Genomic DNA, 25,360 nt, shown 5'->3' with positions numbered 1-25,360 from the left:
CAGAGTGGATGTGAGAACTTGGCGGTCAGCAGTCATTTGATCAGCTGAGTTCTCACACTTAGAGTCAGCAGGGGACAGATGAAGCCTCGGACCGATCCTAAGTAAGTGTGATTTTCTTTTTTTTTTTTTTTTTTTTTTTTTTTTACAAGAGAAATCCCACACTTCTCTTTTAAATTTGGGGTGACTTTTGAACTTTTGCCATCAGATAAGGCAGCCATAGTTTTGTTGTATTGGAAGCTGGTGTAGGACAAGGATAGGGGGACAAATAAACTCCGGTGTGGTTGGATGCCTGTGTTATCCTGCCAGGAAACTGTCACTGCAGACTGCCACTCATAAGCAGTGAGGCATTCCCCACCCCTTTAGTGACTCATGTATGAGGGAGATGTATATGTGAGGCTGTGGTGGTGACACTTATGACAGGATAGCTCAGGTGGGTTATGACTAGCATCTGAACATCCCTGATAGGGAGAGGTGATACAATGCATGTCACAAGGTGGCTTCATTGCTAGCTATTAGCGAATCACTTCATTTGCTGAAAAAGTCCATCCCGTTCAACCATTAAAAAAAAAAGAAGTTATAATCCTACACCCACAGTTGATTCAGAGGAAGGAAAAAAAAACCAGCAAAGCACGATCCAATTTGTTCTTGCTGGGAAAAAAATTCCTCCCTGATCCCCCAAGAGGCAATCGGATATTCCCTGGATCAACTTTCCGTATAAATGTTATATCCAGTTATATTCTGTGTATCCAAGAAACAATCCAGGACTTTCCTCCAGCAATCCACTGAGCTGGCCACAACCAACTCTGGAGGGAGTCTATTCCACATTCTCACAGCTCTTACTGTAAAGAAACCTTTCCGTGTTTGGAGATGACATCTCTTTTCCTCCAGATGTAAAGAGCGCCCCCTTGTCCTCTGCGATGACCTCAGGGGGAATAACTCTACACCGAGTTCACTATATGAACCACTGATTTATTATACATGGAGATCATATCCCCCCTTATGTATTATACATTGAGATCATATCCCCCCCCCCTTATGTATTATACATGGAGATCATATCCCCCCCCCTTATGTATTATACATGGAGATCATATCCCCCCTTATGTATTATACATGGAGATCATATCCCCCCTTATGTATTATACATGGAGATCATATCCCCCCTTATGTATTATACATGGAGATCATATCCCCCCTTATGTATTATACATGGAGATCATATCCCCCTTATGTATTATACATGGAGATCATATCCCTCCCTTATGTATTATACATGGTGATCATATCCCCCCCTATGTATTATACATGGAGATCATATCCCCCCTTATGTATTATACATGGAGATCATATCCCCCCTTATGTATTATACATGGAGATCATATCCCCCTTATGTATTATACATGGAGATCATATCCCCCCTTATGTATTATACATGGAGATCATATCCCCCTTATGTATTATACATGGAGATCATATCCCCCCTTATGTATTATACATGGAGATCATATCCCCCTTATGTATTATACATGGAGATCATATCCCCCTTATGTATTATACATGGAGATCATATCCCCCTTATGTATTATAAATGGAGATCATATCCCCCCTTATGTATTATACATGGAGATCATATCCCCCCTTATGTATTATACATGGAGATCATATCCCCCTTATGTATTATACATGGAGATCATATCCCCCCCTTAAGTATTATACATGGTGATCATATCCCCCTTATGTATTATACATGGAGATCATATCCCCCCTTATGTATTATACATGGAGATCATATCCCCCCTTATGTATTATACATGGAGATCATATCCCCCCTTATGTATTATACATGGAGATCATATCCCCCTTATGTATTATACATGGAGATCATATCCCTCCCTTATGTATTATACATGGTGATCATATCCCCCCCTATGTATTATACATGGAGATCATATCCCCCCTTATGTATTATACATGGAGATCATATCCCCCCTTATGTATTATACATGGAGATCATATCCCCCTTATGTATTATACATGGAGATCATATCCCCCCTTATGTATTATACATGGAGATCATATCCCCCTTATGTATTATACATGGAGATCATATCCCCCTTATGTATTATACATGGAGATCATATCCCCCTTATGTATTATACATGGAGATCATATGCCCCCTTATGTATTATACATGGAGATCATATCCCCCCTTATGTATTATACATGGAGATCATATCCCCCCCTTATGTATTATACATGAAGATCATATCCCCCCTTATGTATTATACATGGAGATCATATCCCCCCTTATGTATTATACACGAAGATCATATCCCCCCTTATGTATTATACATGGAGATCATATCCCCCCTTATGTATTATACACAAAGATCATATCCCCCTTATGTATTATACATGGAGATCATATCCCCCCTTATGTATTATACATGGAGATCATATCCCCCCTTATGTATTATACATGGAGATCATATCCCCCTTATGTATTATACATGGAGATCATATCCCCCCTTATGTATTATACATGGAGATCATATCCCCCCTTATGTATTATACATGGATATCATATCCCCCCTTATGTATTATACATGGTGATCATATCCCCCTTATGTATTATACATGGAGATCATATCCCCCCCTTAAGTATTATACATGGTGATCATATCCCCCTTATGTATTATACATGGAGATCATATCCCCCCTTATGTATTATACATGGAGATCATATCCCCCCTTATGTATTATACATGGAGATCATATCCCCCCTTATGTATTATACATGGATATCATATCCCCCTTATGTATTATACATGGTGATCATATCCCCCCCTATGTATTATACATGGAGATCATATCCCCCCTTATGTATTATACATGGAGATCATATCCCCCCTTATGTATTATACATGGAGATCATATCCCCCTTATGTATTATACATGGAGATCATATCCCCCTTATGTATTATACATGGAGATCATATCCCCCCTTATGTATTATACATGGAGATCATATCCCCCCTTATGTATTATACATGGAGATCATATCCCCCCCTTATGTATTATACATGAAGATCATATCCCCCCCTTATGTATTATACATGGAGATCATATCCCCCCTTATGTATTATACACGAAGATCATATCCCCCTTATGTATTATACATGGAGATCATATCCCCCTTATGTATTATACATGGAGATCATATCCCCCCCTATGTATTATACATGGAGATTAGAGATGAGCGAAGTATTCAAAAATTCGATTCGACTGATTCGGCGAATTCGTAGAAAAATTTCGATTCGAGTCGAATATATTCGCTGTGAATTTAACTTAAAAAAGGGTGTTTCTAGGCTTCAGAGAGACTTAATATTAGTGCAGAACACTGTACCTTTAATTTAAATGCCCTTGGAGTCTGCTGGGGAAGAGAAATAATACTGTCAGGCAGTATGACATGCAGATGAGTGCCGTCGATCTTAGAATCACCGCACACTTCACTCATTTGGGCAGTCACGGGGCCAAAACCAGAGTGTGGAGCCACAGTGTGGCGGTGGAGGCAGCAGCAATGGGAGGCCATACAGCACCCTATGACAAAAATGGAAACCACCAGCAGTGTGAGGAGACCTGAAAGTGGCACATGGCAGAGTGTGGCGATAGAGACAGCAGCAATGGGAGGCCGTACAGGGACCCATGACACACTCTGGACCTGGCAGCAGCATGAGGAGGCGGTACAGGGGCCCATGGCAGATTACGGGCCTGGCAGCAGCATGAGGAGTCGGTACGGGGGCCCATGGCAGATTACAGGCCTGGCAGCAGCAATGGGAGGCCGTACAGGGACCCATGACACAATCTGGACGTGGCAGCAGCATGGGGAGGCGGTACAGGGGCCCATGACAGATTACGGGCCTGGCAGCAGCATTTGGAGTCGGTACGGGGGCCCATGACACACTCTGGACCTGGCAGCAGCATGAGGAGGCGGTACAGGGGCGCATGACAGATTACGAGCCTGGCAGCAGCAACTTGGACAGGAGGACGTTCAGTTTCTGCACCGTCTGGTGCGTGCTCGCAAACTGTTGTCTCTTGGAAACGGATTCCAAGAAAGACTGCTGACGGAATCCGTGAAGAGGAGTAGCAGGAGAAGGAGCATCTGAACGAGCGGAATATGCCAACAAGCGACAACAGGGGCCCATGGCAGATTAGGGGCCTGGCAGCAGCTATGGGAGGCCCGTAATCTGCCAGCACCCTATGACAAAAAATGGAACCCACCAGCAGTGTGAGGAGACCTGAAAGTGGCACATGGCAGAGTGTGGCGATGGAGACAGCAGCAATGGGAGGCCGTACAGGGACCCATGACAGACTCTGGACCTGGCAGCAGCATGAGGAGGCGGTATATAGGGGCCTATGGCAGATTAGGGGCCTGGCAGCAGCTATGGGAGGCCCGTAATCTGCCAGCACCCTATGTCAAAAAATTCTACACACCAGCAGTGTGTGAGACCTGAAAGTGGCACATGGCAGAGTGTGGCGATGGAGACAGCAGCAATGGGAGGCCGTACAGGGACCCATGAGAGACTCTGGACTTGGCAGCAGCATGAGGAGGCGGTATAGGGGCCCATGGCAGATTAGGGGCCTGGCAGCAGCTATGGGAGGCCCGTAATCTGCCAGCACCCTATGACAAAAAATGGAACACACCAGCAGTGTGAGGAGACCTGAAAGTGGCACATGTTTGGGGCATGATTCATGGCGGATTTAGTCAGTTGTGTCAGGAACTGGTGGTTTGAAATCCAGACTAATCCACGCCTGATTCATTTTCACAAACGTCAGTCTCTCCACACTTTGGGTGGACAGTCGTGTCCTCCGCGGAGTTGCAATACCTCCTGCCGCACTAAACACGCGCTCCGATGCCACGCTACTGGCCGGGCATGACAGCCTTTCAAGGGCAAATTCAGCTAGTTGGGGCCAAAGGTCAAGTTTCGTTGCCCAGTAGTCAAGGGGATTGTCTACCTCGGTTGGCAGGGTGCTGTCCAAGTAGGCCTAAGCCTGTTGTTTGAGGTCCTGCTCCAGGTCCACCTGATGCTGCTGCTGCTGCTGCTGCGGCTGGTTAGTAGTTTCCTCACTGCGCTGGTGAAGAAAGCTACTCATCATCGACTGCAGACTGAGGCAGCCGCTGCTGGTGGAGCTGCCACTGCTCCTACCACCCCACCCCTCCCCTGCTGCCATGGCAGCGGAACGCGAGCGCACAGGGCCCACAGTGTCTGAGGATGGACGTTGGCGCAGACAGGCAGAGACCAGCTGACTACATAGGTGGTTTTTATAGTACGTTATTTTGGCCTCCCTCTCAGCAGGTGAGAAAAAGGCCACCATTTTTGAACGGTAGCGAGGGTCCAACAAGGTGGACAGCCAAAAGTCATCCCTCTGTCTGATGGTTATTATTCGGCTGTCGCTACGCAAGCAAGCGAGCATGCTATGGGCCATTTGTGCAAAGGAATGCGAGGGACTCCCTGCCTCCATCTCCACAGCATACTGCCACGGTGCGTCTGGGTCCTCTGTCTCCTCCTCCTCCTCCTCCTCTACCAGATGCTCCTGCTCCTCCACTCCTGTCCGCTGAGTGGAAAAACCACCCATTTCACTCAATAATTCCTGAGCACCAATGTCCTCCTCTACCTCCTCCTCTTCTTCCTGTCCTGCCCCCACAGGGGTCATGTGGCGTTGAGATCTGTGCGCCACGTCTACCGCACCCTGACCAGCCATTGTTAACAGCATTTGTTCCAGGACGTGCAACAGAGGAATGACGTCGTTCATCCCATAGTCCTGCCGACTCACGAATAGCGTGGCCTCCTCAAAGGGCCTGAGCAAGCGCAGGTGTCACGCATGAGCTGCCAATGGCTGACATCTAAGTTACACAGGGAGTACCTTTATCCGCTTTTAACATCAGGAAATCGGTGATGGCCTTTCGCTGTTCGTAAAGGCGGTCTAACATATGTAGGGTTGAATTCCACCTTGTTGCAACGTCACAGCATGAGGAGTCGGTACGGGGGCCCATGGCAGATTATGTGCCTGGCAGCAGCAATGGGAGGCCCGTAATCTGCCAGCACCCTATGTCAAAAAATCAACACACCAGCAGTGTGAGGAGACCTGAAAGTGGCACATGGCAGAGTGTGGCTATGGAGACAGCAGCAATGGGAGGCCGTACAGGGACCCATGACACACTCTGGACTTGGCAGCAGCATGAGGAGGCGGTATAGGGGCCCATGGCAGATTAGGGGCCTGGCAGCAGCAATGGGAGGCCCGTAATCTGCCAGCACCCTATGTCAAAAAATTCAACACACCAGCAGTGTGAGGAGACCTGAAAGTGGCACATGGCATGAGACACTGTGGACCTGGCAGCAGCATGAGGAGGCGGTATATAGGGGCCCATGGCAGATTAGGGGCCTGGCAGCAGCTATGGGAGGCCCGTAATCTGCCAGCACCCTATGTCAAAAAATTCAACACACCAGCAGTGTGTGAGGAGACCTGAAAGTGGCACATGGCAGAGTGTGGCGATGGAGACAGCAGCAATGGGAGGCCGTACAGGGACCCATGACAGACTCTGGACCTGGCAGCAGCATGAGGAAGCGGTATATAGGGGCCCATGGCAGATTAGGGGCCTGGCAGCAGCTATAGGAGGCCCATAATCTGCCAGCACCCTATGTCAAAAAATTCAACACACCAGCAGTGTGAGGAGACCTGAAAGTGGCACATGGCATGAGAGACTCTGGACCTGGCAGCAGCATGAGGAAGCGGTATATAGGGGCCTATGGCAGATTAGGGGCCTGGCAGCAGCAATGGGAGGCCCGTAATCTGCCAGCACCCTATGTCAAAAAATTCTACACACCAGCAGTGTGAGGAGACCTGAAAGTGGCACATGGCAGAGTGTGGCGATGGAGACAGCAGCAATGGGAGGCCGTACAGGGACCCATGACAGACTCTGGACCTGGCAGCAGCATGAGGAGGCGGTATATAGGGGCCTATGGCAGATTAGGGGCCTGGCAGCAGCTATGGGAGGCCCGTAATCTGCCAGCACCCTATGTCAAAAAACTGAACACACCAGCAGTGTGTGAGGAGACCTGAAAGTGGCACATGGCAGAGTGTGGCGATGGAGACAGCAGCAATGGGAGGTCTCCCATTGTCCCAACATGGCCCAAATAGTCCCAACATGGGCCCCCTGGCCACGCTTGACTTTCTGGCCACATAGTCGACATACGGCTACGTTTACTTCCTCGGGCGGCTTGACGAAAAATTGCCACACCGCCGAGTAGGAAACTTTGCCCCCGATACTCCTCACTGGCTGACTGCTGCTTCCTCCGTGCACACCGGCACCACTACTGGCCGTGGTGGTAGGCTGCAGTGGAGCTGGTGCTCTACTCCGTGGCCGTTTGGCTCCACTGACACTGCTTCCACTGACACTGCTGCGACCCTCCTGCTGTCTCCTGGGCAACCCACCGACTGTTTCGCTCACTGCCAAGCTGCCACCCTCTTCTCCTGATGATGCGGAAGAAATTGCCTGATGACGACGAGGCTGCCAAGTGCGATCAACCTCCTCATCATCAAGTAGGGTCTCCGCCTCACTACTAGCCCCCTCGGCTGCGTCTGGGTCAGGAGACAGACCTGTCTCTAGACCGGCTACCGGGCCACTCTCCTCGCCACTACTTCTTCGCCTAGCTGCTGAAAAGGCGGATGTCTCCCCCCGTTCCTGACCGCCCTCTGTTAGCTCTTCCTCACTGTACAGTGGGGCTGAGCCCACAGCATGCGATACTTCGCTTGGTGAGGGAACACCAAAGGACAGGGGCAGGTAGAGGACACGTGATTTCAGTGGGCTAGGTCCCGGGCCATGCCAACTAACGGTTGTGTCTGACGTACCCACCGACCGTTGGCTGTAGGTGTCAGAGGTGACCTGGGAAGAGGAAGACGACCGAGCCAACCAATCGACGACGGCAGGGTTGTCGGTGGAGACACGACCGCTGGATGACACCGGGAGCACTGGCCTCTGGCTGCGAATAGTGCTGCCTCGACCCCTTCCTCTGCTGCCACGTCTGCTCGCTCCTAAAACATTGCCTCCTCTGCCACTCCTCTGCATGTTGTCTGACATACTCTTTAATTAAACGATTATGTGTCCCTGAGTAACAATTCTGTGTCCCTGAGTAACAATTCTGTGTCTGTGCGAGTAACAATTCTGTGGCCCTAAGTAACAGTTCTGTGGCCCTCAGTAACAATTCTGTGTCCCTGATTAACGTTTCTGTGGCCCCAAGTAACAGTTCTGTGGCCTTCAGTAACAATTCTGTGTCTGTGCGAGTAACAATTCTGTGTCTGTGCGAGTAACAATTCTGTGGCCCTAAGTAAAGTTTCTGTGGCCCTAAGTAACAATTCTCTGGCACTCAGTAACAATTCTGTCTGTCCCTGAGTAACAATTCTCTGGCACTCAGTAACAATTCTGTCTGTCCCTGAGTAAAAATTCTGTGGCCCTAAGTAAAGTTTCTGGGGCCCTGAGTAACAATTATCTGGCACTCAGTAACAATTCTGTCTGTCCCTGAGTAACAATTCTCTGGCACTCAGTAACAATTCTGTCTGTCCCTGAGTAAAAATTCTGTGGCCCTAATTAAAGTTTCTGTGGCCCTAAGTAACAATTCTCTGGCACTCAGTAACAATTCTGTCTGTCCCTGAGTAACAATTCTCTGGCACTCCGTAACAATTCTGTCTGTCCCTGAGTAAAAATTCTGTGGCCCTAAGTAAAGTTTCTGTGGCCCTGAGTAACAATTCTCTGGCACTCCGTAACAATTCTGTCTGTCCCTGAGTATGAATTCCGTGGCCCTAACTAGCGTTTCTTTGTCCCTAAGTAAAGTTTCTGTGGCCCTCAGTAACAGTTCTGTGTCTGTGCGAGTAACAATTCTGTGTCTGTGCGAGTAACAATTCTGTGGCCCTAAGTAAAGTTTCTGTGGCCCTAAGTAACAATTCTCTGGCACTCCGTAACAATTCTGTCTGTCCCTGAGTAACAATTCTCTGGCACTCAGTAACAATTCTGTCTGTCCCTGAGTAAAAATTCTGTGGCCCTAAGTAAAGTTTCTGTGGCCCTGAGTAACAATTCTCTGGCACTCCGTAACAATTCTGTCTGTCCCTGAGTAACAATTCTCTGGCACTCAGTAACAATTCTGTCTGTCCCTGAGTAAAAATTCTGTGGCCCTAAGTAAAGTTTCTGTGGCCCAGAGTAACAATTCTCTGGCACTCCGTAACAATTCTGTCTGTCCCTGAGTATGAATTCTGTGGCCCTAACTAGCGTTTCTTTGTCCCTAAGTAACAGTTCTGTGGCCCTGAGTAACAATTCTGTGTCTGTGCGAGTAACAATTCTGTGGCCCTAAGTAACAGTTCTGTGGCCCTCAGTAACAGTTCTGTGTCTGTGCGAGTAACAATTCTGTGTCTGTGCGAGTAACAATTCTGTGGCCCTAAGTAACAGTTCTGTGGCCTTCAGTAACAATTCTGTGTCTGTGCGAGTAACAATTCTGTGTCTGTGCGAGTAACAATTCTGTGGCCCTAAGTAAAGTTTCTGTGGCCCTAAGTAACAATTCTCTGGCACTCAGTAACAATTCTGTCTGTCCCTGAGTAACAATTCTCTGGCACTCAGTAACAATTCTGTCTGTCCCTGAGTAAAAATTCTGTGGCCCTAAGTAAAGTTTCTGGGGCCCTGAGTAACAATTCTCTGGCACTCAGTAACAATTCTGTCTGTCCCTGAGTAACAATTCTCTGGCACTGAGTAACAATTCTGTCTGTCCCTGAGTAAAAATTCTGTGGCCCTAAGTAAAGTTTCTGTGGCCCTAAGTAACAATTCTCTGGCACTCAGTAACAATTCTGTCTGTCCCTGAGTAACAATTCTCTGGCACTCAGTAACAATTCTGTCTGTCCCTGAGTAAAAATTCTGTGGCCCTAATTAAAGTTTCTGTGGCCCTAAGTAACAATTCTCTGGCACTCAGTAACAATTCTGTCTGTCCCTGAGTAACAATTCTCTGACACTCCGTAACAATTCTGTCTGTCCCTGAGTAACAATTCTCTGGCACTCCGTAACAATTCTGTCTGTCCCTGAGTAAAAATTCTGTGGCCCTAAGTAAAGTTTCTGTGGCCCTGAGTAACAATTCTCTGGCACTCCGTAACAATTCTGTCTGTCCCTGAGTATGAATTCCGTGGCCCTAACTAGCGTTTCTTTGTCCCTAAGTAAAGTTTATGTGGCCCTCAGTAACAGTTCTGTGTCTGTGCGAGTAACAATTCTGTGTCTGTGCGAGTAACAATTCTGTGGCCCTAAGTAAAGTTTCTGTGGCCCTAAGTAACAATTCTCTGGCACTCCGTAACAATTCTGTCTGTCCCTGAGTATGAATTCTGTGGCCCTAACTAGCGTTTCTTTGTCCCTAAGTAACAGTTCTGTGGCCCTGAGTAACAATTCTGTGTCTGTGCGAGTAACAATTCTGTGGCCCTAAGTAACAGTTCTGTGGCCCTCAGTAACAGTTCTGTGTCTGTGCGAGTAACAATTCTGTGTCTGTGCGAGTAACAATTCTGTGGCCCTAAGTAACAGTTCTGTGGCCTTCAGTAACAATTCTGTGTCTGTGCGAGTAACAATTCTGTGTCTGTGCGAGTAACAATTCTGTGGCCCTAAGTAACAGTTCTGTGGCCTTCAGTAACAATTCTGTGTCTGTGCGAGTAACAATTCTGTGTCTGTGCGAGTAACAATTCTGTGGCCCTAAGTAAAGTTTCTGTGGCCCTAAGTAACAATTCTCTGGCACTCAGTAACAATTCTGTCTGTCCCTGAGTAACAATTCTCTGGCACTCAGTAACAATTCTGTCTGTCCCTGAGTAAAAATTCTGTGGCCCTAAGTAAAGTTTCTGTGGCCCTAAGTAACAATTCTCTGGCACTCAGTAACAATTCTGTCTGTCCCTGAGTAACAATTCTCTGGCACTCAGTAACAATTCTGTCTGTCCCTGAGTAACAATTCTGTGGCCCTAATAACGCTTCTGTGGCCCTAAGTAACAATTCTCTGGCACTGAGTAACAATTCTGTCTGTCCCTGATTATGAATTCTGTGGCCCTAACTAGCGTTTCTTTGTCCCTAAATAACGATTCTGTGGCCCTCATTAACAAGTCTGTGTCCCTGAGTAATGGTTCTCTGTCCCTAAGTAACTTTTCTCTGTCCCCAATTATCGTTTCTGTGGCCCTAACTCTGTCCCTGTCCCTAGTACAGAGCGGTCTGCCTCTGTTCAATAACTGCAGGCAAATGAAGAATTCCAAAATGGCCGCTATTTATAGCTCGACCATTACACAGTGCTGGCTGGCTGGCTGCTGATAGGCTGATGCGATCACATGTAGTTGAGGAATGCATTATGGGTCAGCGCGCCTTGTCTGCGCGCCTTCCCAGACATCCCCGCTCCGTCGCCGCACATGTCAGCCGCCATTTTCTGAAAAATTTCGATTCGCGCGTCTGAATTAGGCTATTTTTCGGATTCGGCACGAATCGAAATTTTTCCGATATTCGACTCGAATTCCACTTCGGATACTTCGATTCGCTCATCTCTAATGGAGATCATATCCCCCCTTATGTATTATACATGGAGATCATATCCCCCCCTTATGTATTATACATGGAGATCATATCCCCCCCTTATGTATTATACATGGAGATCATATCCCCCCTTATGTATTATACATGGAGATCATATCCCCCCTTATGTATTATACATGGAGATCATATCCCCCTTATGTATTATACATGGAGATCATATCCCCCCCTTATGTATTATACATGAAGATCATATCCCCCCCTTATGTATTATACATGGAGATCATATCCCCCCTTATGTATTATACACGAAGATCATATCCCCCTTATGTATTATACATGGAGATCATATCCCCCTTATGTATTATACATGGAGATCATATCCCCCCCTATGTATTATACATGGAGATCATATCCCCCCCTTATGTATTATACATGGAGATCATATCCCCCCCTTATGTATTATACATGGAGATCATATCCCCCCTTATGTATTATACATGGAGATCATATCCCCCCTTATGTATTATACATGGAGATCATATCCCCCCTTATGTATTATACATGGAGATCATATCCCCCCTTATGTATTATACATGGAGATCATATCCCCCCTTATGTATTATACATGGAGATCATATCCCCCCTTATGTATTATACATGGAGATCATATACCCCCTTATGTATTATACATGGAGATCATATCCCCCCTTATGTATTATACATGGAGATCATATCCCCCATTATGTATTATACATGAAGATCATATCCCCCCTTATGTATTATACATGGAGATCATATCCCCCCTTATGTATTATACATGGAGATCATATCCCCCTTATGTATTATACATGGAGATCATATCCCCCCTTATGTATTATACATGGAGATCATATCCCCCTTATGTATTATACATGGAGATCATATCCCCCTTATGTATTATACATGGAGATCATATCCCCCCTTATGTATTATACATGGAGATCGTATCCCCCCTTATGTATTATACATGAAGATCATATCCCCCCTTATGTATTATACATGGAGATCATATCCCCCCTTATGTATTATACACGAAGATCATATCCCCCTTATGTATTATACATGGAGATCATATCCCCCCTTATGTATTATACATGGAGATCATATCCCCCCTTATGTATTATACATGGAGATCATATCCCCCCTTATGTATTATATATGGAGATCATATCCCCCCTTATGTATTATACATGGAGATCATATCCCCCTTATGGATTATACACGGAGATCATATCCCCCCTTATGTATTATACATGGAGATCATATCCCCCTTATGGATTATACACGGAGATCATATCCCCCCTTATGTATTATACATGGTGATCATATCCCCCCTTATGTATTATACATGGAGATCATATCCCCCCCTTATGTATTATACATGGAGATCATATCCCCCCCTTATGTATTATACATGGAGATCATATCCCCCTTATGTATTATACATGGAGATCATATCCCCCCTTATGTATTATACATGGAGATCATATCCCCCCCTTATGTATTATACATGGAGATCATATCCCCCCTTATGTATTATACATGGAGATCATATCCCCCCTTATGTATTATACATGGAGATCATATCCCCCCTTATGTATTATACATGGAGATCATATCCCCCCTTATGTATTATACATGGAGATCATATCCCCCTTATGTATTATACATGGAGATCATATCCCTCCCTTATGTATTATACATGGAGATCATATCCCTCCCTTATGTATTATACATGGAGATCATATCCCCCCTTATGTATTATACATGGAGATCATATCCCCCCTTATGTATTATACATGGAGATCATATCCCTCCCTTATGTATTATACATGAAGATCATATCCCCCTTATGTATTATACATGGAGATCATATCCCCCCTTATGTATTATACATGGAGATCATATCCCCCCCTTATGTATTATACATGGAGATCATATCCCCCCCTTATGTATTATACATGGAGATCATATCCCCCCTTATGTATTATACATGGAGATCATATCCCCCCCTTATGTATTATACATGGAGATCATATCCCCCCCTTATGTATTATACATGGAGATCATATCCCCCTTATGTACTATACATGGAGATCATATCCCCCTTATGTATTATACATGGAGATCATATCCCCCCCTTAAGTATTATACATGGTGATCATATCCCCCTTATCTATTATACATGGAGATCATACCCCCCCTTATGTATTATACATGGAGATCATATCCCCCCTTATGTATTATACATGGAGATAATATCCCCCCTTATGTATTATACATGGAGATCATATCCCCCCTTATGTATTATACATGGATATCATATCCCCCCTTATGTATTATACATGGAGATCATATCCCCCTTATGTATTATACATGGAGATCATATCCCCCTTATGTATTATACATGGAGATCATATCCCCCTTATGTATTATACATGGAGATCATATCCCCCCCTTAAGTATTATACATGGTGATCATATCCCCCTTATGTATTATACATGGAGATCATATCCCCCCTTATGTATTATACATGGAGATCATATCCCCCCTTATGTATTATACATGGAGATCATATCCCCCCTTATGTATTATACATGGAGATCATATCCCCCTTATGTATTATACATGGAGATCATATCCCCCCTTATGTATTATACATGGAGATCATATCCCCCTTATGTATTATACATGGAGATCATATCCCCCTTATGTATTATACATGGAGATCATATCCCCCTTATGTATTATACATGGAGATCATATCCCCCCTTATGTATTATACATGGAGATCATATCCCCCCTTATGTATTATACATGGAGATCATATCCCCCCTTATGTATTATACATGGAGATCATATCCCCCCCTTATGTATTATACATGAAGATCATATCCCCCCTTATGTATTATACATGGAGATCATATCCCCCCTTATGTATTATACACGAAGATCATATCCCCCTTATGTATTATACATGGAGATCATATCCCCCCTTATGTATTATACATGGAGATCATATCCCCCTTATGTATTATACATGGAGATCATATCCCCCCCTATGTATTATACATGGAGATCATATCCCCCCTTATGTATTATACATGGATATCATATCCCCCCTTATGTATTATACATGGAGATCATATCCCCCTTATGTATTATACATGGAGATCATATCCCCCCCTTAAGTATTATACATGGTGATCATATCCCCCTTATGTATTATACATGGAGATCATATCCCCCCTTATGTATTATACATGGAGATCATATCCCCCCTTATGTATTATACATGGAGATCATATCCCCCCTTATGTATTATACATGGAGATCATATCCCCCCTTATGTATTATACATGGATATCATATCCCCCTTATGTATTATACATGGTGATCATATCCCCCCCTATGTATTATACATGGAGATCATATCCCCCCTTATGTATTATACATGGAGATCATATCCCCCCTTATGTATTATACATGGAGATCATATCCCCCTTATGTATTATACATGGAGATCATATCCCCCCTTATGTATTATACACGAAGATCATATCCCCCCCTTATGTATTATACATGGAGATCATATCCCCCCTTATGTATTATACACGAAGATCATATCCCCCTTATGTATTATACATGGAGATCATATCCCCCTTATGTATTATACATGGAGATCATATCCCCCCCTATGTATTATACATGGAGATCATATCCCCCCTTATGTATTATACATGGAGATCATATCCCCCCTTGTGTATTATACATGGTGATCATATCCCCCCTTATGTATTATACATGGGGATCATATCCCCCCTTATGTATTATACATGGAGATCATATCCCCCCTTATGTATTATACATGGAGATCATATCCCCCCCTTATGTATTATACATGGAGATCATATCCCCACTTATGTATTATACATGGAGATCATATCCCCCCTTGTGTATTATACATGGAGATCATATCCCCCTTTATGTATTATACATGGAGATCATATCCCCCCCCTTATGTATTATACATGGAGATCATATCCCCCATTATGTATTATACATGGAGATCATATCCCCCTTATGTATTATACATGGAGATCATATCCCCCCCTTATGTATTATACATGGAGATCATACCCCCCTTATGTATTATACATGGTGATCATATCCCCCCTTATGTATTATACATGGAGATCATGCCCCCCCCTTAATCTCCTCTTCTCAGTAGAGAATACATTCAGTTCCTCTAATCTTTCCTCATAGCTGATCTCCTCCATGCCTCCTATCAGTTTGGTTGCCCTTCTCTGTACTTTCTCCAGTTCCCCAATGTTCTTTTTGTGAATTGGTGCCCAAAACTGAACTGCATATTCCAGATGAGGCGATCTGTGTGGTAGTAGATGTGTGATAGATTGTGGTAGATTTTATGATAGTTCTGACTTTTAGCCACTGTCCCATCCTTAATCCATAGCAAAATTTGTTTTTGTTTTTTTTATTTTGAAAGGAAAAAGAAAGAAAAGGAGACCAAGATCACATAAGGTGAGTACCTAAATCTCCCCCCAATGACTATTCATACCACCGCACCGCCAATGCTGAAAGTACAAAATATAAATTTGGCATAGACAGGTAAGGCCTATTCTCCCTGAAGTCAAACTGTCCTGTTGTCGTAAATGTTTATACCGTTGTATCATCTAAAGGGCTGACACTCTGAACTCCTATTGAACAATACGCCTCGTGTTTCTGCATTGGAGTCTGTTCTCGCTAATACAAGTGTCCTGCCACTGGCCAGTTTTTCCACAGCTGTATCTGAGAGTTTAATAGAAACTGGCCAGCAGTCTTATAGTGATGTAGGTTCTCATTGGAAGAGTTCCCTGAATGGTGGACCAAAAGTTCAGTTTGGTGAGTCACTTAAGTAATTTCATGTGTTTTGGGTTCAGTCCCCCCATGTACAAATAATTACCAAAATACTCATCTGATCCACTTACTTCTTTCCTTCTTATAGGCTTCTAGTTGTAAAGAAAGGTTAAAGACTGCAAAGAAAAACAAATACATTGTTATCATTATATAGGAATATTCATTTCATTTTCAACAATATGGACTGTCAACCACAGGCTGACTCCTTCTCCTCCTTAGCACTGCTTAGCAGCCTATCACAATGACCATTTCACAGGATGACACACCCCTTTTTCTGCATTCAGTATTCAGCTGGCTCCTTCTCCTCCTCCCTAGCATTGCTTAGATACCAATCCCTTTTTCTGCACTCAGTCTCTAGCAGGCTCCTTCTCCTCCTCCCTAGCATTGCTTAGTAGCCAATCCAAATGAACATGTCACTGGAAGACACACCCCTTTTTCCATGTTTAGTCGCTGGCAATGTATCAAGGAGACCCAAGAATACAATACACGGGGCATTATAGTACAGGGCTGCTTTCACACTGATCTGCTGTGGTTTCCCCACATCCTGGGTGCAGTGCAGTGTACCTTCAGCTTTCCTGCCGGTTAGCTGCCCTTTGCTATAGACTTCTAGTATATCCTGCGGTTTTGGTGCACTTTCTGAAAGCATAACAAAACTCTAGGCATTAGAATGCTCTTTCAGAAAGTGCGCCACACCTGCAGGATATAGTAGAAGTGCAAAGCGCAGCCAACCCAGGAAAATCGCAGATGCACTGCGCTGCACCCATGTGTGAAAGCAGTCTTATAGAGTAGTAGCATAGTAAGGGCTCATTTACATTTTGCAGTTTGGGGGGATAAAACCCCATAGTTAAGATGTGTTCTTACCACCCCTGCCCTAGCCACAACCCCTTTAGCTGCAGTGGCCAAGGGTGTACACATGTCACAGCCACAGCAGGAGCTATACGCCCTGTCATGGTCGGTGAGTGTAGCACCTGCCTAGCATGACCCATTCAAGTGGTTGAGGCCGCTCTGCAAGTGCCCGGCAACATTGTGCAGTACAGCAAAGAATCAGTTGAAGCAGATAATGTTGTTTTGCTTTCTCACTCTCTGCTTTAACCCCTTGGACCCCGCAGAAGCATACAGTTGTGGGGTGCTAGGCCCCATTTACTTGAATTAGTCATGATTGGCAGGTGATAGTACCCACCAAAAGCAACAGGGGGGTCAATTCCTGCTGCGGCATGCGTACACATTTGGCTGCTACCTCAGCAAATAAAGGGGGTAGGGATTGGGGCAGCAAAACCATGACTCAACCATAGGGTATTACCACCCCCCCCAACTTTACGTGTGAAAGAGCCATAAGGGTACCGATGCTGAATGCAATTAAGGGTTCAGCAGAGACGGCTGTTCCTCTAAAAAGCGATCCAAGTGTATTTGACAGGTGGCAAGATGGAGATATGTTGCCTCCTCATCACCTGGTTTAAACTCATGATTGTCATTGAATGCATGCAATAACGACACAGTAGAACGGAAATTAGGGGTTTAAATAAGGCGTGGGGAGGCGACACTGTGTCCAATGATCTTCGACTTCTCCCATGTTGTTCAGGTAGATCTCCACTTCTTTAAGGTGCCTCCCTCTGGTCTTCAGTATCCTAATTCATGTAGTAAAGTCCTGGTCTGTGCTCTTTGTCTCTAGTAAGTTTGGGCTCAGCCTTTCTCATTAAATTGGTCAATGTTGCCCTTTAAGCCACAAGAAAAGACTGTCTTCCTGTTGTACAATATTTTTTTTTTTTTTGCATTGGTTCATGTCTCCCCATGGCAGTGCCCAGCTGCTCATAGTATTATTGCACAGAGTTTAGCATATTAACCCTAAAAATTGCAGAATGTAACCACTTGGCAACTGTGTTATAGGCGAATGATGGCTACAGTGCAGTTGTCAAGTTCATATGCGCCCTCCCGGAACACGCCCTCCAGTGTGCCCCCAGGGGCGTGTACCCAGCGATCCCCTTGATTGCTGTGTCCTATGGATACAGCTGATCATGTGATGTGGTAAAAGGCCAATCACAGCGGCCTTTTACCACATGATCATCTGTGCAAAACTGAAGGGGAGGAGCCGGTACATCTGTGCATGACTGAAGGGGAGGAGCTTGTTACGGAGCTGGCCCTCCCCTCATCCTCTAGGCTTGCTGCCTGCCACCCCCCCACTCCTCAGCAGCCCCTCACTCTTCTGTCCCATCCATGCTGGGACTTCTAGTCCTCCATGTCCCTGACACAGGCAGCCCTCAGCAGCCCCTCACTCCCCTTGCCTGCAGTCTGGCCCTTGCTGAAGGAATCCACACACAGGCCCCTTCCTCCCTTCCCCCTCATGCACATCTTCCCAGGCTCCCTGGACGGGTCTGGAGACCTTGGAGACAGGGCCCGTTGCCATGGTAACCCGACAGGAAGTCTCGGGTTACCACAAGGCGCCCAGCTCTATACTTAAGGGTGAGCAGGAAACCCCCCCTGCTTTTCTCCTGGCTGCGTGTGTGAGGGAAGACTGTGCTGAGTGCCAGCTTCTCTCATATGACCATCCCCCGTCCTCCTTCTCATCTCCCTGGCTGACTGGACTGTCTGCTGCTGGATCCTCTCCGGTGTGGGGTGAACTCTCTGCTGCCTGGAACCCCTTCCCTGGCTGGACTTACCTCATGTTCCCTGTGAGCCTGCGGGCTGGACATCTTCCCTGGCTGGACTTACCTCTTGTTCCCTGTGAGCCTGCGGACTGGACAATTTCCCTGCCTGGAGCTGCATGTGTGGATTAACCCTGTGTTGCCGGTGTGGACTGTAGCCCTCTGTGTCCGGCTCCCCGCATCCAGTAATTGGACTAACCCCGTGCTGCCCAAAAGACTGAGCCCAATTCTCCCTAGAAACCCAAAGTCCCACAAAGCCACTCTGCCCTTGCCTTACTGAACCCTGTGGATTACCATACCCCAGTTGTTCCATATTGCCTTCCAAAGAACTTTACTGTGTTACTGTGTCTGGTGTGGATCTGTGGACTAAAGGAACTGTTGTCTGTGCCCCAAAAACCTCCCTAATAAAAGCCCGCGCGTTGGGTTCTGTGTGCAAGACAAATACACCTGTGCAAGATGGAAAGGGAGGAGCCAGTACACCTGTGCATGACTGAAAGGGAGGAGCCAGTACACCTGTACAAGACTGAAGGGGAAGAACCTGTACACCTGTGCAAGACTGAAGGGGAGGAGCTGGTACACCTGTGCAAGACTGAAGGGAAGGAGCTGGTACACCTGTACAAGACTGAAGAGGAGGAACCAGTACGCCTGTGCAAGACTGAAGGGGAGGAGCCGGTACCCCTGTACAAGACAGAGGGGGAGGAGCCTGTGCACCTGTGCAAGACTTAAGGGGAGGAGCCGGTACACCTGTGCAAAACTGAAGGGGAGGAGTGCGTACAACTGTGCAAGACTGAAGGATGGACTGGAGTTGAGATTCTCTGCTATAAATCACTGCATGTATGGGCTGTATAAGAAGTCATTTGCAGACATAGTTGGATATGTATACTGGCCTATTAGCCACCTACCATTATCCTCCAGATGTGACTGTATCCCGGAGAAACTCTTATCTGGGGAGGAAACACAAAACATACGCAGCATTATGGATGCTCATCAGGAAGGGATTAATTCAAATTATTGAAACCATGTGCTGAGAAGGTTTTGTATGCTGAAAGTAATAGTGAACCCTCAGTGTTTTTTAGTTAACCTAATGGGAAGAATAAAATAAACATTCCCCAGTGAACTATTTGGAAAAACTATTATCCCAGCACTTGCAATTTACAACTTCCAATGCTGTTGGCTAATGCTGTCTCAGTGCTACTTCCCTGAACTTCCAGCCTTCACAGGAAAGGGTTAACAGTGGACAGTACAGTCTGGAACCAGGTGCGGTTCAGTAGCCTGCCACTAGGTGGCTCTGTGCCAGAATAGTGTCTGGTTACAGCAGGCAATGTTATCAGGCGTTAGGCCCCTTTTATGTAGAACCCTCCTGCAGTGATGTCATGGGTGGAAGCATCCGTATCCTGTATATTGTTTTCCAGCTGTATACCCTGATGGTTACTCATTTCATTATTTGTTTGAGGGGTTGTTTCAGTTTCCATTTCTTTGGTTATTGTAATAATACATACTGTATATTGTTGCAATAAATATCCCCTCTTCTACCCCGGTGTGTTGTAGAACGTGGTGCAGCTTGGAGAGTTGTAGGCTCTGGAAACAGGTGCCCTTAGAAAACTCTCCTTCAGCAGTAAGCGCTACATACTGTACATGCAAAGAGAACATAAATGATAATTATAATAGAGATACTCACAGTAAATGAAGAGGACGCTGGTGAGGATGACCACAGTAATGAAGGCCAATATTAGGAGGACCCCCAGGATCAGTACCACCCGATGATTTGTACGCCTGGCAGCCGGAATTGCTACAGAAAGGATAGAGAAAGAGCCTGCGTGTATCAGCCGGTACGGAAATCCTACAGAATTATTATCTCACATAAAGACATTTTGTATTCATCCCGGATCATCTGTGTGCCCCCCCTCCCCCCATTATAGAAATCTCTTATATTATATGACATTGATGTGATCATCTGCTGAATTATGGATCTTCCGCTACAACTGTATACATCTTCTGGATCTCATCCAATTATTTTGTATAATAATCTTCTACTATAACTATATATTTACACTACATTGCCAAAAGTATTAGTTGGCCAGCCTTTCCATGACCTTTAATGGCCCCCAGTCTTGGTCCGTAGGGTTCAATATTGAGTTGGCCCCGCCCTTTCCACACACATGACCTTTAATGGCCCCCCAGTCTTAGTCTGTAGGGTTCAATATTGAGTTGGCCCCGCCCTTTGCAGCTATAACAGCTTCAACTCTTCTGGGAAGGCCGTCCACAAGGTTTAGGAGGGTGTCTATGGGAAGGTTGGACCATTCTTCCAGAAGCACATTTATATCTATCTATCTATCTATCTATCTATCTATCTATCTATTATCTATCTATCTATCTATTATCTATCTATTATCTATCTATCTATCTATCTATTATCTATCTATTATCTATCTATCTATCTATCTATCTATCTATCTATCTATCTATCTATTATCTATCTATCTATCTATCTATCTATCTATCTATCTATCTATCTATTATCTATCTATCTATTATCTATCTGTCAGGAATGGACTGGCCAGCAATGGTGGGTATCACCTGCCTTATGAGCTGCAGTACCAGGGCTGGCCAGTGGGTGCTCCCAGCAATCAGAGACTCAACCTTGCAGCCAGCAAAACACCTGAAACTGCTTATGCTGGTGTATTTAAGGGATGGCCAGACCTGCAGACTCTGCCTTGGTGTATGTGTTTTCCTGGGCCCTGTATCTTGCATCCTGTTCCTGTTCCTGTTCCTGCATCCTGTCCCTGTCCCTGTTCCTGTCGCTGACCCTGCCTGATCTGATCTCTGCTGACTTCTCATGCTCTGACCCCGGCTCGTTCCTGACCATCCCTCTGCCTGACCCTCTGTACCTCGCTGTCTGCTACCTGTTGAACCTGGCTTGTGACCCCGACCATTCTCCACTTGCTCCCCCTGTACCTACCTGCCCGATTGATATTTGACCCGGCCTGCCTGACGACGCTTGCATTGTATGTACTGTTATCTGTGGGTGGTTGGTTTGGGTTGTTTGCACTGTGTTATGTTTTAGTATTGCACTGCGTTTATGTTTGTATTGTTAGTGTTAATAAATTATATTGTTTATAATATATCTGAAGTCTGCGTTTCTCTGCGTCAGTCACACACCTCTGGTCATACCCGGGAGCCTTGACACTATCTATCTATCTATCTATCTATCTATCTATCTATCTATCTATTATCTATCTATCTATCTATCTATCAATCTATCTATCTATCTATCTATCTATCTATCTATTATCTATTATCTATCTATCTATCTATTAATCTATTATCTATCTATCTATCTATTATCTATCTATCTATCTATCTATCTATCTATCTATCTATCTATTATCTATCTATTATCTATCTATCTATCTATCTATCTATCTATCTATCTATTAATCTATCTATCTATCTATCTATCTATCTATCTATCTATCTATCTATTATCTATCTATCTATCTATCTATCTATCTATCTATCTATCTATCTATTATCTATCTATTATCTATCTATCTATTAATCTATTATCTACCTATTATCTATCTATTATCTATCTATCTATTATCTATCTATTATCTATCTATCTATCTATTATCTATCTATCTATCTATCTATCTATCTATCTATCTATCTATCTATCTATTAATCTATTATCTATCTATCTATCTATCTATCTATCTATCTATCTATCTATCTATTATCTATCTATCTATCTATCTATCTATTATCTATCTATCTATCTATCTATCTATCTATCTATCTATCTATTATCTATATATTTATCAAATTATCTATATCACATTTTATGTCATATATATGTATCATTATAGAATATACATTAGAATTAGGTGTGAAATTTCTACTGAAACACGGCGACCAATGAGATGCTGGCTATTATTATCCCTGTACAGATATAGTAAGAGTTGATATCTCATTGTATTAGTAGTAGACATGTGTCCTAAAAATGGAGACTCAGGTCCCCAGCTGACTTTAATGGATGAAAAGGAGACTCCTTGTTATAATAACTTACCTTTAGCTTTTTCTGTATTTTTCTTCCGTAAGTTGAAATCACTCATATTGATGTATGTATTGTCCTCACAAGATCGCCCTGTAGAGGAGCATAGACCTTAATGTAAGTATTGTAGATTCCAGGGAGGATATTCCGGCAATGTGATCGATATTATGGTGCATTGTATACTCTCCTCACAATATTCTTTCCAGTTTTGGGCTGTGTTGACAAATGTCTTACACGGATCAGCCCCTGTTGCAGTGTCTCACTATGTGACTTGTTACAATGTTGAAAAAAAAAAAGTCACAATGTACAGTCTGATCACTGGGGGAAGGAATACTAAGGAAATGCTTCCTCTCACCTGCAGCCTGCTGATGACATCTCAGCCTAGGCAAAGTCACTGACTGGAGTCCAAAATTGGATAAAATATACTATTGAAGTGTATTGTGCCATGCCAGGAATTCATTCATGGAGACTTGTAAAGTTACTGACAGATCCCCCATATTATTTCATCATTGATACATGCCATGGCATATGGACTCACCGAACAATGTAAATGTTCTTTATCACAGGAGACAGAGCAGCCATATTCATCCTTACTCACAGCCACCTACAGGTGAGTGGATACTGGGAAACAGACAGAAAGTCCCCTCCTATATTACCCCTCCCATACAGGAAGTCCCCTCCTATATTACCCTTCCCATACAGGAAGTCCCCTCCTATATAACCCCTCCCATACAGAAAGTTCCCTCCATATAACCCCTCCCATACAGAAAGTTCCCTCCATATAACCTCTCCCATGCAGGAAGTCCTATCCTTTATAACCCCTCCCATACAGGAAGTCCCCTCATATATAACCCCTCCCATACAGGAAGTCCCCTCATATATAACCCCTCCCATACAGAAAGTTCCCTCCATATAACCCCTCCCATACAGACATTTCCCTCCATATAATCTCTCCCATGCAGGAAGTCCCATCCTATATAACCCCTCCCATACAGGAAGTCCCCTCATATATAACCCCTCCCATACAGGAAGTCCCCTCATATATAACCCCTCCCATACAGGAAGTCCCCTCCTATATAACCCCCCCCTCATACAGAAAGTTCCCTCCATATAACCCCTCCAATGCAGGATGTCCCCTCATATATAACCCCTCCCATACAGGAAGTCCCCTCATATATAACTCCTCCCATACAGGAAGTCCCCTCATATATAACCCCTCCCATACAGGACGTTCCCTCCTATATAACCCCTCCCATACAGGAAGTCCCCTCATATATAACCCCTCTCATACAGAAAGTTCCCTCCATATAACCTCTCCCATGCAGGAAGTTCCCTCCTATATAACCCCTCCCATACAGAAAGTTCCCTCTATACAACCCTTCCAATGCAGGAAATCCCCTTCTATATAACCCCTCCCATACAGAAAGTTCCCTCTATACAACCTCTCCCATGCAGGAAGTCCCCTCCTGTATAACCCCTCCCATACAGAAAGTTCCCTCTATATAACCCCTCCCATACAGAAAGTTCCCTCTATATAACCACTCCCATACAGAAAGTCCCCTCATATATAACCCCTCCCATACAGGAAGTCCCCTCATATATAACGTCTCCCTACAGGACGTTCCCTCCTATATAACCCCTCCCATACAGGAAGTCCCCTCATATATAACCCCTCTCATACAGAAAGTTCCCTCCATATAACCTCTCCCATGCAGGAAGTTCCCTCCTATATAACCCCTCCCATACACAAAGTTCCCTCTATACAACCTCTCCCATGCAGGAAGTCCCCTCCTGTATAACTCCTCCCATACAGAAAATTCCCTCTATATAACCCCTCCCATGCAGTAAGTCCCCTCCTGTATAACCCCTCCCATACAGAAAGTTCCCTCTATATAACCCCTCCCATACAGAAAGTTCCCTCTATATAACCACTCCCATACAGGAAGTCCCCTCATATATAACCCCTCCCATACAGGACGTCCCCTCCTATACAACCCCTCCCATACAGGAACTATCCTCCTATATAACCCCTCCCATACAGGACGTCCACTCCTATACAACCCCTCCCATACAGGAAGTCGTCTCCTATATAACCCCTCCCATACAGGAAGTACCCTTCTATATAA

At 44.8% G+C, this 25,360-nt stretch overlaps 1 protein-coding gene across 1 annotated transcript in view; it reads right to left on the bottom strand.

The window, feature by feature from the left end:
- The window catches only part of LOC149462959 (C-type lectin domain family 10 member A-like), a 40,188-nt gene extending 16,864 nt beyond the window's left edge, over positions 1-23,324 (bottom strand). The window contains exons 1-4 of the mRNA XM_089676101.1: positions 23,250-23,324; positions 20,859-20,969; positions 20,083-20,124; positions 16,613-16,657 (exon numbers count right to left, since the gene is read on the bottom strand). Coding sequence (XP_089532227.1) covers positions 16,613-16,657; positions 20,083-20,124; positions 20,859-20,969; positions 23,250-23,295 — 244 coding nt within the window. The 5' untranslated portion in view covers positions 23,296-23,324. The remainder of the gene's footprint in view (positions 1-16,612; positions 16,658-20,082; positions 20,125-20,858; positions 20,970-23,249) is intronic.
- Between the last annotated feature and the right edge of the window lie 2,036 nt (positions 23,325-25,360).

Source organism: Staurois parvus, unplaced genomic scaffold (genome assembly GCF_062004578.1).
Source record: "Staurois parvus isolate SC_StPar_1 unplaced genomic scaffold, SC_StPar_1.0 ptg000164l, whole genome shotgun sequence".
In the NCBI taxonomy this organism is placed as follows: Eukaryota; Metazoa; Chordata; class Amphibia; order Anura; family Ranidae; genus Staurois; species Staurois parvus.
Note: the sequence above shows the minus strand (reverse complement) of the source record. Positions and strands in the feature narration are given on the sequence as shown.